General features: G+C 41.5%; 1 protein-coding gene across 3 annotated transcripts in view; it reads right to left on the reverse strand.

Moving 5' to 3' along the window:
* ap2a1 (adaptor related protein complex 2 subunit alpha 1) overlaps positions 1–16,149 on the reverse strand; it is a 36,009-nt gene that overhangs the window by 18,765 nt on the left and 1,095 nt on the right. For all 3 annotated transcript variants that reach the window (XM_031292543.2, XM_031292542.2, XM_031292541.2), the window contains exon 2: positions 6,864–7,075. In XM_031292543.2, the coding sequence (XP_031148403.1) occupies positions 6,864–7,075 (212 nt within the window). The remainder of the gene's footprint in view (positions 1–6,863; positions 7,076–16,149) is intronic.

A 16,149-nucleotide genomic window follows, 5' to 3' on the forward strand; every position in this document is an offset into this window, starting at 1 on the left:
TATCATTAAGCTGCCATACTTCCTCGTAACACATCCTGCTACTGCAGGCATGATGGAGAGAGACAGCAGCAACGCAATTCTGAATGGCGCTTTTTAGTTTCCAAATCTCCCGGATGGCTCAGTAGACAAGTCGAAAGCAATATGCACGTTGTGTAAAGCCAAATTAAAATATCACAGAAGCACGTCAAGCTTGAGCTACCACCTACGAGCTAAGAATAGTACAGTTAACGTGACTCAGGTTGATGCTAGCGGGCTCAGGCAAAGCAGTATTTTGGAGAGTGCTACTCGCCGACCTGTTGATGAAACCAAATCTAAAAAAAAATGACTACAGCTCTTGCGAAATGGGTGGCAACTAACTGCAGATCTGTCAGCATCGTAGAAGACTCAGGTCTTAAAGACGTACTATGGTTGGCATGTTCTGAATTGTGCAATAATGACAGATTCACACATTTTTCTTTTGTTTACAGTAAATAAATAAGAAATAAGAAATAAGTTCATAAAGCAACTTTCTTTGCATTCATTTGATTCCCAATCAAGATACACTGGTAAACATTCCATTGTTAATATGTACTTAAAAACTGAAATGCAAAATAATAAAATATGCGATTAATCGCGATTAACTATAGAAATTCAGCGATTAATCGCAATTAAGAAAAAGTTAATTGTTTGACAGCCCTAGTTTGAACCCTTTATTGTTTACATCCATGTTTACTAGCAAGCAGTCTTCTTTCCTGCGTTGGCTCTCACACTCCTGCAGCTCACTCTGCTCTCCAAGTTGATTTCTGCTCGCCCAAATAAAAACTGACTTTTGACATTCTGTTGGCAGAAACCAAAGGAGGCACTGGCCCTCTTATGATTGGTCACTTTCTTTTCTTTTAAGATTATTTTTTGGGCATCTTGGGCCCCAATTTACTGTATATAGGACAGCTGAAGACAAGAAATGGAAGAGAAAGGGGGAATGACATGCAGAAAAGGGGCGCAGGGCGGAGTTGAACCTGCGGCCGCTGCACCGAGGAGTAAGCCTCTATACATGGGCGCCTGCTCCACCGGGTGAGCCACCCAGTCGCCCTGATTAATCACTTTCAACGCGATCACACCCACACAGAACTCCTTAGCCTACCTTGACTGACAGCTATCGTTACAGGAAGCCCAGTGTGTACCGGTTGAAGAAGAGTTTCTGTCTTCATCAACGTTGTAGCGCAAGATAGCAGCGTAAATAAAGGAATGTTCCGATTCTCTCATCCATTCTATTTTTGGGATATGTGCAACGCTTTTAAAATGTGCGTAAATCCATGCCGATGTCCCCGTAGCTAACATTTGAGCTAGCCTTTAGTTAACATAGAGACATTTAAGTCCCGCCCCCATAAAGGGGTAAACAGTGCTCCGCTCTCCATTGACTTACATTGCGTGAATGTTCCTCCTCGCCAATTACGAAAAGTTACAAACTTAGTTCTGGGTTCTTCTTTACATTGTTGGTAGTGCATCCCAGCACAAAGCAGCTTTTAGGCATTTCTCTGTTGTTTGCTAGCAGAAGGAATTGGCGATGAGGAACCTTCACGAAATACAAGTCAATGGAGAGCGGATAGTTGTTTTCCCCTCCGGTGGGCGTGGCATTCAGAGTACAACGCAATGCGCTCCAACTCTACGGCTGTTGTTAGCCTGGCTAGCTAGTCTGACTAATCAATAACAGAAAGTTAGATCCATCTTAAGATAGTCTGAACAATGTAGTGATTACACCGGATAGCCTATAGTTTTATTGTAAGTACCAATATTGGTGTAAAGCTACAGAGGCAGGTTTAAATGTGATTTTGATTTGATGGTTATATTACCTAATACCTCAATGGCCAGAGGAAGGAACCCTGCTTATCATCTATTGGGCTGCATGTCTTATAATGAGTCAAAGGATTTTACTGGCTCATAAGGAACCACAGGGCCAAATGTTCAAAAAGCTCTCACTGTCATCAGTACGATTGGTTTATGGTTGTCTATCCTGAGGCCCAATTACATTTCAGCTTCTCTACTCTCAGATGGTCTCCACATTTCTAGGCATAGACGCTGATGGATAGTTCTGCTACAGCAGTCAACTCAACGAATGGAGCTCCTGAATCAGCATTGTTCTGCTTACTCAACATTTCCTGTTCCTGAGAAAATGGTTCACCACAAAGAATCAGGAAATAGTCACAGTGGCTGGGGTAATTGTTCAGCTTTTACAGATGAAGGCACAATGGTGCGTCCATAGGGTGCCAAGGGTTCTTCCCTTTTGGAGAAAGGCAGTCTATCTGTATATGGGATCTTACTCTTTAACAGAAAGGTCGACCTCCTTAGAAATCCTTACCATAATGTTGTCAGATAGAATATTAATCTGAGCCTGTCAGCGGCAAAACGAGCTCTTTTGTGAAGGTAAATACAAGCTGGACAACTGCTCTATTAACTTATATTGTAGCTTGTTTCGCTGACTGCAGCGATCTCTCTTAATACTGGACCGATGTCAAAGATTGTTGCTCCCATCAGTAACTTAGACACAAAAACATAGGAAAATAGGGTTGAAAAATATGGAAGTTACCCTTTAAGAGCAAATCTGTTTGCAGGGCTTGAAATAAAACAGTGACAATGAGCGTTAATAATGTCTGAGGGTGTTTTTATCCATATACGTTCAAACTTTAAAAGAAAAATTGGCTTTACAAATATTTTTATGAGTAAGGAAATGCATTCATCATCTTTGTTACACTTCAAAGATACGCACTGAGTTTTGGTGACAAGACGGCACCTTTTATGTCCAACTAGCTGAAACTAATGCAGTTGTGACCAAGGATTGCAACGTCTGTGGTTGTTGTCTACTCAGGGACCTTTGTTGCATTTCTGTCTCTCATTTCCTGCCATCTATCTACTGTCTGAAGGTGGATGTCAATAACTAATGCATTCTGGTCCAACTGCCTTGTAATAAGCCCTACCTTCATGGAGCTTCTAATGTCTAGTTTTTGCTGAATCTGCTTTAGTGAGGAGTTGATTCAACATTATTTTAGATTAGATTCAACGTTGTCATTTTGCAGAGTACAAGTACAAAGACAACGAAATGCAGTTTGCGTCCAACCAGAAGTGCAAAAAGAGCAGAAAAGGACAGTATTCCAAGTCTAGACAGGACAAGAAATATAGTGCAGTGTAGACAGTAGTGTACAGTTGGTTTACAGTAGGTGGTTTAGAGTAATACAAATTAAATATAAATGTGTGCAGTGTATTAGCAGTTACCCTATAAGAGCGGAATAAATATGGCTATGTAATATAATATGAACAATGTATGAACAACATGAACAAATATGTGCATTGTAGCAGCTGTAACATTATAATAGCAGTAAAAAACAATATAGATAAATGCAGTGTATTATTATAAGAAAAACAGAATAAAATATGGATATTAAGTATGAACCATATATACAGATATGTACAGTATGTATGTACAGCTATGTGCAGTGTGTTAACAGTACCATTGTAGTGCAGAAACAGTAACATTATAAGAGTAGTGAGAACAAGTGTATATGTGCAGGTCAGGATGAATAGGATGAAGAGCAGTTCATTGTGGAGGCTGTTGAATTGTATCGCGTTATACTTGACAGTGTTTCTAATATTTTGTCCACCCCATTTATAATTTGGGCTAGACAATATATTTTAAACAAAATTGCCAGTGTTGATGGGTTAGTCTAGTCTACCCCATTAATATCAGTAAGGGGAAAACTATATGTGTAAAGTAGAATAAAATTATGAGTATCATTGAAGATCCAACCCACCCAGGTGTAACAGTCTTTTCTCCATGATGAGGTCAGCTAGAAGGTACCTGATGTGATACAGGCAGCACCCCCCCACCACCCCCAAATCATGCACATATATATATTAGGGCTGCACAATTAATCGCAATTTTATCGACATCGCAACCTGAACTAGTGCAATATCCAAATCGCAGGGGCGGCGCAATATTTGTTGAAGGCAAAATATGCGTCAAACCATTCTGAATGAAGTATTGTGGTGCTGCAGAGAACTCCCGGCCTACAAATCCTATCCTACTGACTCAAGAAAATATTTTTTATTTCAAATGTAACGTGTTGAGGTCAAAACGCTAGAAAACGGATCACTGTCCAAATAATTGTTTGACTGCACTGTATCTTCTTCACGCCTTAAGTGTGTTCCTTAGCACATTGAACAGCTTGGGAGGGGGTGTCACAAGCCAAAAATCTATAAATGCATCGGGTACCCCGGCCAGCACACAGTTTGTAGCTGTGGGAACCAGAGAACGGTAATTATGAATAATACTGAAACAGGTTATAGGAGTCACTGACACTGAAATATTTCATGTCTGTGGTTATCATGATTAAAAGCTATTTTTCAAAATGTTGTGCTCGCATTTACGCAGACAAAAAAAAAAAAAAAAAAGCGATGGCCGGTAAGTTGGACCTGACCATGAACCAATAGTTTGGACCTTTCAAGTTTCAAGTTTAATATTGTCATTTCCACATTGCACAATTATTTGTTAACAGATGTTATTTCCCTTTGCCCAAGGTGCTAGCACACAAATACACACATACACAACATGAAACCCAGTGTGGGTTAGGTGGGGCACTAAAGTATTGTAAGTATATCAGCAACACTGTCCAGCTAGCTGATACCTAGCATGATACTCTAAGGGGTTTGTGATTCTGGCCAGTTATGTGGGTGATGGCACACAGGTCATTGATCTCTACTTCTGTCAACACTGACAGTCAACAAACTTGGATCTGGTGTAGTTCAACAGTGCAGGAGTAGAGTGTTCGATATGTTGTTGACGACGACTTTAATATGATCACATAATTTAGCTCTCGATAAGCTGTAAGGGCTCGATAAGCTCAATACTTCGAACTAGCAGCCGAACCAATATCTGCCAAGTACCAGCATTTGGTAATGAAAGCATGGTCAGATTCTTCAGCCTCTTTCAGACATGAAATTCAATTTGCCCTTGTGTGTTCTGATTGATTTGGCATGCAGTTAACGCAACAGTCATACTTTAAATTCACCACTGTTTTTGGAAGAAGGAAATAACGAAATCACTCCCTTGTGAGAGGCAAAAGCTTACGGCATTGCATGACCTACTGCTGCCTTTCGCGGAAACCTGCGCAGAAATGAAAAGATAGACCAGCGTTTTGCTTGACTTGTGGATCCAACCGATGAAAAGTTCTTGCCACTGGCGCCTACGGGCTGCACGACATTGCAATATTATTTGGTTTCCTGCGATATACAGTATATTGCGATACACAGTATGTAATTTTTACAAGATGATCTAAGATCATCATCGACTAGCGGGGTGATTGTGTAGGGGAGTACTACATCTACATAGAAAATAAAAATGAAAAAAGAAACTTTTCTAATGTGAATCATTCTTTGTTGAACTTTAATGCTTTACAAACACCAAAGCAGTTTAAGTGCTGTGACTTCTGTTCTAATGTGATATTGAAGAGGGACATTAAAGGTAGTTAAATACACTGGTTGACTCACATGACACCACTGTATTCATATAATACTACCAACCCATGCTACAGTCAATGATAATAATAATGCGTGCATGTTGCTTTGGTTGTTTGATGAATTGATCATCATCGCTGATTGTGATTGGTGGTTTGCTGTGCATGCAGAGCCTGCATGTCACGCACTGGCAACAAACTCTGTGTATCCAAGAACACTTAAAATCAGTGTAAATGACGTCATATCAGACACAGACTTCTGTTGTAGATTAGTGTTACGTTTCGTAACGTTAGTTGGGACAAACCCCTTGATTCTTTAGGCGAACTATTAGCTTTAGCCTGGCTGGTAGCAGCTTTTTTGGCAACTCTGCGGTGGAAAATGCAGCCAACATAAAACACTGACTACTGCAGCTTCACTACCCATGGAAAGGCATCACTGTGTCCGCGGCAGCTGCCGCTTACCGTACTTTTCTACACGCGGAGAGCCATCCACACATTGCACACGGCCGCCTGTCTTAAAGCGGTTACACACCGGGCCGATAATCGGCCGTTGGACAGTCTGGCGAGGTCGGTGACTCGAGTCTGTTCGGTGCGTTCCGTGCCGTCGTCCGTTAGAGGAGCTGTCGGCCTTCATTTTGGCCGACCTGACACGCTCATTCGGAGACGGGGCAGTCGGGACTCACCCGGAAATGGCGAGCGGGATGACCGTGACTAAGCCTCTCAAAATCTGACGAAAATCTTTTAAACTGACCTCTGTCGATCTGAAATGAAGACAGATTCAGCAACAGCATGGCCTATTTCTCACTTAAAATGTTTCTCGCTTAAAATGTCTCGCTTAAAATATTTGCAGGCGATTATTTGGCATTTTCTTGTTGTTTTTAGTCACGCCCATGGTGTGTTAAGGCATTTAGCCTTGTACTATAATAGTGGCATAAAATGGACAGAAAATGATACTTAAAACGTTAATCCCAGTTATTTGTATGAGAATTAATTATCAATTAAAATGGCACGACTGTGACAGTCCTACTTACAGGTAAAGCACTTGAATGGAAGCTTGTTATAGGAGTTTAATATGGAGCGGAGGAGTGAATGCTAAATTTGTCATAATTGTAGATAAGGTGTATTGTGGGGAAAAAAAAACATCAGTAATAATGGTGAGCATTTATAAAAATGGCAGTATAAAACTAAGCAAGAACTACATGGACATGACAAATTGAAATACAGAAGTCGAGCGGAATATTTGGCCTTAACTGGTGGCGGAGTCAACTTGGAAAATTCTATTCTAGGTACAGCTCTACAAAACTCATCAATCAATCAATGCTGTAAACACACACACACACACACACACACACACACACACACACACAGTAGAAGACTTACAATCTGTTTCTCTGTGTACTTGTTGGAGCTCAGCAGGTTGACTGCTTCCATGTGTCCAAAGTCAATGTCATGACCGAGCAGGAAGATGAAGAGCAGCTTGCAGACATACTTCTTCTTGCTGTAGCCATCGAGAGCCTTGTCCCCTTTAAACTTGGAGCGAATGTTGGCCAGCTCTTTATTGATCCGTTTTATCTCGGCTTCCTTGCTCTTACCTGACAGGGGGAAAGAAGTAGTACAACGTCAGCATTTAAAACATGGACCTGAAGGACCTGGCTATTAAAAAGGAAACCATGTGTCAAAATTGTGCAAAGTTGTCTGGACAAGGACCTCTTTGATCATCCTCAATGGGACAAACATGGATAGCTGTAGGGCTGGGCGATGTGGCTTATAAATAATATCTCAGTATTTTTAAGCTATGCCGCGATTAGTCTCACGTTGCCAGACCTATCTCCACAGCGCTGTGTCAGTGGTGGAGTATGGTCTCCGCTCTGGCTGGTTTGTATTTCTTTAAACCAATCACAACCGTCCTGGGCGGAACTAAGCCCGGGATGTAGCGACAGACAGATGAGCTAGCGTAAAAGGGGGGGGGGGGGGGGACACCCGGCACGTGACAGACACGCCAATGTCAGGCTTTATTCCAGCAATGTACATCCGGTAATCCAGACTATACAATAGTATATACAATATCTCAATATTTTTTTCTAAAATTACATTTGATTTCACTTTTTGATAGATATGAGTCAAATCAATTGTATTTCTTTTTAATATTATTTATAGGGTCAATTCATAACAGAAGTTATGTGAGGACACTACCCAGACAGAGTAGGTCTAGAACACAATATTTTACAGAGACGTGATGATCAAACTAGGAACACAGCAAGTAAGGGCTTCACAATTAATGGCATCCCAATTTTGGCTTTCCCACAAGTAATCAGAATCAGAATCAGAAAGGGCTTTATTGCCAAGTACGTTGCACATACGAGGAATTTGTCATGGTGTTGTTGGAGCATGTCACACATACAAATATAAGAAGGATAAAAAGAATATAAACAATATAAGTATAAACATATGAATATAACGATAAAATAAATTTAAATAAATAGTAAAATAAGTTAAACAGTAGTAAAAAGGAACGCTACAGCAGAGTAGGTACAGTGGCATGAGAGGTGGGGTGTGGAGAGAGTCAGGATGGATTCTGGGCCTTGTTAATAAGGCTAGTGGCGGAGGGGAAAAAACTGTTTATGTGGCGTGAGGTTTTGGTCCTGATGGACCTCAGCCTCCTGCCAAGAGGGGAGTGGCTCAAAGAGCTTGTGTCCGGGGTGGGAGGGGTCAGCCATAATCTTTCCAGCACGCTTCAGAGTCCTGGTGGCGTATAGGTCCTGGAGCGGCGGCAGATTGCAGCCAATCACCTTCTCAGCTGACCGAATGACACGCTGCAGCCTGCCCTTGTCCTTGGCAGTGGCAGCAGCGTACCAGATGGTGATGGAGGATGTGAGGATGGACTCAATGATGGCTGTGTAGAAGTGCACCATCATTGTCTTTGGCAGGTTGAATTTCTTCAGCTGCCGCAGGAAGTACATCCTCTGTTGTGCTTTCTTGACGAGGGAGCTGATGTTCAGCTCCCACTTGAGGTCCTGGGAGATGGTAGTTCCCAGGAAGCGGAAAGACTCCACAGTGTCAATTGTGGAGCCACAGAGGGTGATGGGGGCAGGTGGGGCTGGGTTCTTTTTGAAGTCCACAACCATCTCCACTGTCTTTAGAGCATTGAGCTCTAGGTTGTTTTGCTTGCACCAGGTCACCAGGTGGTCAGCCTCCCACCTGTAGGCGGACTCGTCTCCATCAGAGATGAGTCCGATGAGGGAGGTGTCGTCCGCAAACTTCAGAAGCTTGACGGACTGGTGACTGGAGGTGCAGCTGTTGGTGTACAGGGAGAAGAGCAGAGGAGAAAGAACGCAGCCCTGGGGGGATCCGGTGCTGATGGACTGTGAGTAGGAGACGTGTTTCCCCAGCTTCACGTTCACGATCATGTTCTAAATGAACATGATCGACTGCGATATAAAAGAAACTCTTCTGTTTATCAAAACTGGCGCTACTTAAAACAAATAGCGTGAATCGAGAAGGACTCCAGAGCTCCGTTCACTGGGTTTACCTTGGTTAAATAGCCTGAAAACGACGCCGGGCTGCTACAGTGTAACCACACAGACCTTCTACACACATCAACATTTTAGAAAAGACCGCGAAAGAGAGCGATCTGCGAGGGTCAGCACCACACTGAACTGCCCGCTGCAGTCAGTGGGTCTCGGGCAAGAGAGACAGCGGCGGTACCCTCTTACATTCTGACGTTGGGTTTTACAGGCAGCTTTTTTAAAATTGCCACTCCGCTACCGCTCTGCAAAAGTTAACTCGGAACTGCTAATTTAGAGGTCCAAGCCAGACTCATCTTCAAAGCCAGATGTATTATAAGGGTGCTGACACACCAACTCGATAATCGGCCGTTGGACAGTCTGGTGAGGTCAGTGACCTGAGTCTGCCCGGTGTGTTCCGTGCCGTCGTCCGTCCGAGGAGCCGTCGGCCTTCATTTTGGCCGATTTGACATGCTCAGTCGGAGACAGGGCAGTCGGGACTCACCCGGAAATGGCGAGCGGAATGAGCCTCTCAAAATCTGACAAAAATCTTTTAAACTGACCTCTGTCGATCTAAAATGAAGACAGATTCAGCAACTGCATGGCCCATTTCTCGCTTAAAATGTTTTCAGAAACACGTTTCGGTGAACTATTTTAGTACAATATGAGATCGTATTCTGAACAAGCCGCCATGACAGTCTGTCTGTGAATTTCCGGAGAAAAAAGAACCACGTGACGCGTTCGTCCAATCAGCTGCCGGTTTTCATTTTCTGGGAAACAATCAGACTGTTAATGGAAACAATACAGAGCAGCGCCGCCTGCTGCTATGGAGACGTATTACGTTTCGCGCACACGCAGAGCGTACGCTCAAGTCGGCGTCGCCTCAGTGTGTTTTGAGGCATTTTTTGGACCTCGGGGACCCGACTGATCAGTCCGACTGGCTTTTCTGCTGACGGTCGGCCGTCTGGTTGGTGTGTAACAGCTTTAAGACCAACCATGCCAGACTCTGTCTCGTCACATTTTAATACCTCGTTATTTTAATACTCTATTAGCTGTTTTTTTCCCGCGATCGGACTCGGACAACGGTCCACTAGCATGCGCTGCTTTGGTATTGGCCAGATTGTTATTTCAAACAACGGTATCAGTACAGAATAAAACAATCGGTGCATTCCTAAAGATAAACATCTAGACTACATACAGACAGCTTTTTTTAAATTTTAAACACTACGTTCACGCGGAACACAACATTCCGGCTGTTGTGCAACTGCTTTCCACACACGTGCGTTTGCTGTGAAAAGATTCTGTTCACGTTAACGGCGCATGTTAAAATCCGGTGCTAATATGGCACCTGACGGACAATTCATGCACTGAGACAAAAACGCGTTTGCCCACCTATATAAATATAGAGGAGACGGTGAATACCCCCATTTCCATAAACGGTGGCATGTTCCTTTAAAACATGGCAACCATACTGTCAATTTCGGCAACCTAAAGCTGATGCCTGGTTGCCAAGCCGGCAACCACTTTAAAAAGTTAGCGTTGAGCCCTGCTCACAGTGATGTGTCAGGTGACTTATGTGAAGTGAGCGGCCAGCCTCAGTGTTGGCAATGATAACAGCCGTACTTTCTTTTTAATTTCATTTCATAAGTCTATCTAGACTATTAAGGGCACAGCTAATGGGGACCCTATAATAAACTAAACTATTGGAGCATATATGAGTCACAATAGCTCCTTTTGTATTAATGTCACAACACTGACATTATCAACTTAAACATATATGATTTTTAGTACAGAGAAATGGACCCACAACTGAGGGCTTATCATTTATGTTCAAAAAGTCAAACATAAGCTGCGTGCCTTTTCTCAGGCCTGACAGCTTTAAGGGATGGTGTCCAAATCTCCAGTAATAGTCAGTCTCACTCCAAATGGAAAAAGGAAGAAACATACCTTGTTTACATATCAACACTAAAGTCAAATAGTACGCGTCCAGTGTCTGACACATTCAGATAAGAAAGGATGCAAAAAACTCATAATAATAATAATGATAATGCTACACAACATCTCTTGAAATCATAGAAATAAACAAAAGAAACTGCAAAAGAAACATACACACAGTTTACACATTTACTGTCATACACATCCATGTCAGGATGGCTCCTATTAAATGAAATCGTGAGAATGCATCGATGTTAAAAGGGGCCCGAAATAGGACTTCTCCAATCTGACTTTTTTTTTTTAAAGACTATCAAACAATCGAAACCGATATATTCCAATATTCCGTTCATCCATGTTGCAGGGAAATAGGAATTACTGCTCCTCCCTTGCAGTTCCTCCAGCCTTTAGGAGGTTGAGGTAGCTTCTTCACCACATCACTCAGTGGGAAAAAAATGCATCATAAACTATGTTTTAAAGCTATAGTGTTCCATTCAAGCCACTGCCAAATGAGTTGATCCAAAGTTAATTAAGACTATCGGCTCCACACAACTCTCTCTGGATTTCTCAGTATTAGGGTTGGGTATCGTTTGGGTTTTTTCCGATATCGGTGCTAAATCGATACTTTTAAAACGGTGCCGGTGCCTGAACCGAAATATATATAATATATTTATAATGTATATAATATAAAATATAAAAAAGGAGCACAAATTGACAGTTGGCGACATTAAAGAATGGCTTGTTTATTGCTAAGGCCATATGGTCAAAATTAAATGATTGATTAATAACGTAATAATAACTTATAACAATGACTTATTACACCAGTAAATTGCTGGTAAACGACAAAAACAAGCACCAGATGGGAAAAGGGTCTTTTACAATAACTTAGAATGCACCACGAGGCTGGCGAGTTTCAAGTGAACACACCGTCTGTGTGTTGTTTTTCGGCAGCAGCTGCAGTCAGACTGTTACGTCCCGGTGTTGGAATCCTCTACAGGGAAATACAGTCACACTTTACACCGCTTAACGTAAGCTGTCAGCATTTTAACCGTTGGGTTTAATCCAGCTACTAGCTAACGGTAACGTAGCGTCCCGTGCAGCAATGCTTCTGAAAAAAAGTCAGGCACCGAAATATTCGGCCTCGTTACCACCGTTTACGTCGGAACCGGTGCCCTGTTGGCACCGCGTTTCGGTACCCAACCCTACTCAGTATGGCTACGTTCAGAAAATGGTGTCATCCGGCGACTTTAGCGAGCAGAAACTCGAGTGAATCTAGGCACTGTAGCTTTAACGTGTATTAGTAAGCTAAGAAAGCTAAAGCTACATCAGAATGATTTGGGTTTATTTAAGTGACTGGCAGAGGGACATGTGTACTCTTCAGACAGAGAGGCCCATTCACATGTTTTATCAGGATCCATCACAGTTCACATTGCCCTCTGAAAGCATGTTTTCATTTCATCCATTTTCCTTGCTTTGCAACAGTCCGTTGTTTGTGGTGCTGACCGACACTTCTAGTGTCTTATCTAATCTTTCAGATGATTGATCTTTTAGGCCTAATCATTTGGATGATGTTTCATTCATGGTAAAGGTCAGATTTTTTTCAGGCGGCACTTCAATTTCCCAACTGGGACTCACAACATTGAAAACCTATAATAGGCATAGAGCAAGACGGCTTGGAAGATGCAAGTACTGGTTTGTATTTCCACAACTACTAAACAACAGCAACAAATAATTACATGGTGCGTTGTACGAAAGCCGTTGTCATTGCTGGAGGTATTATGGCAGGCAGCTACGGTAAAAACTCTATACAGATAAGTGAGCAGATGGAGGTAGGGATGGGTTCCAATAAGTGGTTCCATTTTGGATCTGATTCCAGGTTGACAGACAACCTGGATCCGCTAAACTAAATCTAACTTATCCCTTATAGAACCTTTGATTTCTCCACCCTGTTTGTATAGGTTTGGCAGATATGACAATATAAACTAAGACTATTTACAGAGATTTTGCCAAACCATTTACACGGTAGCATCTAACCCTTCCTCTGGCCGTATTATATCAGTGTGGGCAACATTGCATATGTAGTACTTTGATTTGTCAGTAGAGCTGAGCGATATGGGGGGCAAAAAATCAAATATCACGATATTTTGACCAAATACATCGATGTCCATATTGCGGCAATAATGTAGGGTTGACTATTGGTGCTTTCACAAAATATTAACACTATGAGAGTTTTGATAAATATTCACCAATAATGTGGATATAATGACTAAGTGGGTAAAGGCAAATAATAGAACAGCTAGTAAGTCTGGTAAGTTCAGAAAATGACATCACTTTACTGTAATGCAGCCTTTAAAACCGGGAAAAGACAACATTTGTGTCACATCACGACATTACGATATCCAAAATTTAAGACGACATCTAGCCTCATATATCGATGTTGGTATAATATCGATATATTGCCCAGCCGTATTTGTCAGGTTTTTAATTTGACATTCCTGTCTGCCTTTATTAACATCCAGCCTTTGTTTGTGCTAGGGATGCACCGATACCACTTTTTTTAAGATCAAGTACAAGTACTTACATTTGGGTACTTGGTTGAGGTCTATTTTAATGTCCACAGTGTTAGCATGGTTAGCATTGCTAAGTCTATTTTAGGGATGCACCAATACCACTTTTGCAGAAGGCAAAGTCCCATGACGTCATTCACGTGCATATTAAGTAGCCATGTGGATTTACCGATCCAGCAGAGAGGATGGCTTGTTTACCCAGCAGCTAAGTTCACAAGAGTTTGTCCAAATGTAAAGACTCGTGGCTATATAACTATATAAACGGATAGACTACACACCGACAGATTTTGTTTTTGCTTGCTTTTTGCGGAGTAGCACCTTAGTTGTTAGGACAGCGCTGTGTAGGGACCGCATCATGCAGACAGAGCAGATTGAAATATCGCTGTCTTCATGTTTATGCCTGTTAAGCTGATGAGAGACATTAGGCTAACACCGCCACTCCGAATATCAGTGGTGAAGTTTATGGGCAACAGGCTGCTGATTTCTTTGGAAACACGGTTTCTGTGACGTGGTGACGCCTGGGAATCTCTCGGCTCCAGTACACTGAGAAGACGTCCAAACCCAGTATTATTAACGACTGACAATGGCTGGTCGTCAAGTGCAATCACGCATTGGGTAAGAGCCTAGTTATTTTTTTTACAGCCAAAAATCTCCAAACGGCTGGCATTGCTCCTCTTCCGAAACCTATACCTGCTTGACGGAGAAGTTATTGTCACATTGCTATGAGGTGGTATCGGGTGTGGTAGTATCGGAGTATTTTTATGACTACAAGTACACGCGCAGGGCATCGGACCAATACCCGATACTGGCATCGGTATCGGTGCATCCCTAGTTTGTGCTTGCCACGCTGCCAACTATCAGCTTTCATATAAGAATCCATAGCATACCGGTATTACAATATAAAATGACTCATCCCATGATGGAGGATTTTACATGATGCTATGTCATCAGTATGATCAACTGGTTTAATCATATACATTTTTAGTATACTATAGTTGGAATCTCTCATTAATCATTTAGTTTATTAATGCATTGCATACTAGCTGATTCTTTGTTATCTGTCCTACTAGTGCCTGTAGTCAAAGATAAACCCGGTCAAATAACCAGCATAGAAAATGACAGACCTATTGCACTGGCTAGTATATTTTCCAAAGTGTTAGAAGGCATCTTGTTGGATAGGCTTCAATAATACCTCATAACCACTGACAATTTGGTTTTAAAAAGTAAACATGGCACAGATATATATATATATATATATATATCCCTGAAGGAAATTTTCCCCCGATATTTGATAAGGATTTTGCACTTTTGGTACTCACATCAAACCATGCAGTTAAGATGGGATGAGAGTATATCTGCACCCTTTTTATTGACTAAATATTTTGTATATGGATGTTCTTTCTAAAAAGCTATGAGTATGTATGGTGGGGGATAGTGTTATTAATCATCTGATGTATGCTGATGACTTAGTCGTCCTGTCTCCATATAGTGCTGGCCTACAACAACTGCTTAGAGTTTGCTCACAGTAAGGTGTAATTTAACTCTAAAAAGAGTGTTGTCGTGATTGCAAAAACCAAGAAGGATCAGGGGCAAGTATTTCCTTCCTTCTTTATGGCAAACCAAGCACTAAATGTGGTAAACAAAGTGAGATATTTGGGTCACATCATCAGAAATGATTTATGTGATGATGATGATGATGATGATGATGATGATGTGCAGCGCCAGTGTTGCAAAATGTATGCACAAGCCAATATGCTGGCACGCAAATTTCACATGTGCACAGATGATGTGAAAACTGCCCTTTTTAGAGCCTACTATACTCCACTCTATGCAGCCCACTTGTGGTGCAGCTATAGTAAGGCAAAAATGAGAAAGCTTAAGGTGGCATTTAATGATGCTTTCAGAATCTTTCTCAAAAAAGAAAGTGCGAGTCATATGTTTGATTAGTAATGTTCCCACCTTTTATGCTATGTTGAGAAATTGTATGTACAAATGTATGTGTAGCTATTCAAAAACATTTAATTATATTTGGCTTTAACTGACCCCACACAGAGTGACACAAGGTACACACCTTGCTTTTGGAAACAGTGGAACAAAGGTCTGCATGTGTTTTAATCACTTTGATCTTATGAAATTCAATTGACATAACTTTTTGGTTTTGTCTGTGTTGCTGTGTTTTTCATATGTTTACACTGATATGGACCTGTGTGTCTGAAATGAAGTTGAATTGAATTCATCAGAGCAATTGCTAAACCTTCCATCTACAGCAAATAGTTCAAATCAATATCACAATATTAAAAGGGAACGTCTATACAATTATTGCAAATGTATTACATACCAGTTTTCTGATAATAACCAATGATTTATTTCATGATGCCTTATTAATGCTTGTAAGTGGATTATGGCAGGGGCTGCAGTGTGAAGATGGGTCAGGTTGAGGTTCTCCTATACAGTCAAGACTTATTACTGTAGGACTGTAATGCTGTCAGCTTTAAAATGACATATACACCTCTTTTTAACTGGGAATTGAACATTACAAAATAACATGACAAACATCGTGAACCTCCGTTTCCAGATTAGTTAGACATTAGACATCTGGATTTATAATGTACACGTTTATGGTTTCAGTTTGACCAAAGCGACAGACAACTTTTAAAAATCAAA

The sequence above is a fragment of the Sander lucioperca genome, chromosome 2 (genome assembly GCF_008315115.2).
Source record: "Sander lucioperca isolate FBNREF2018 chromosome 2, SLUC_FBN_1.2, whole genome shotgun sequence".
Classification (NCBI taxonomy): domain Eukaryota; kingdom Metazoa; phylum Chordata; class Actinopteri; order Perciformes; family Percidae; genus Sander; species Sander lucioperca.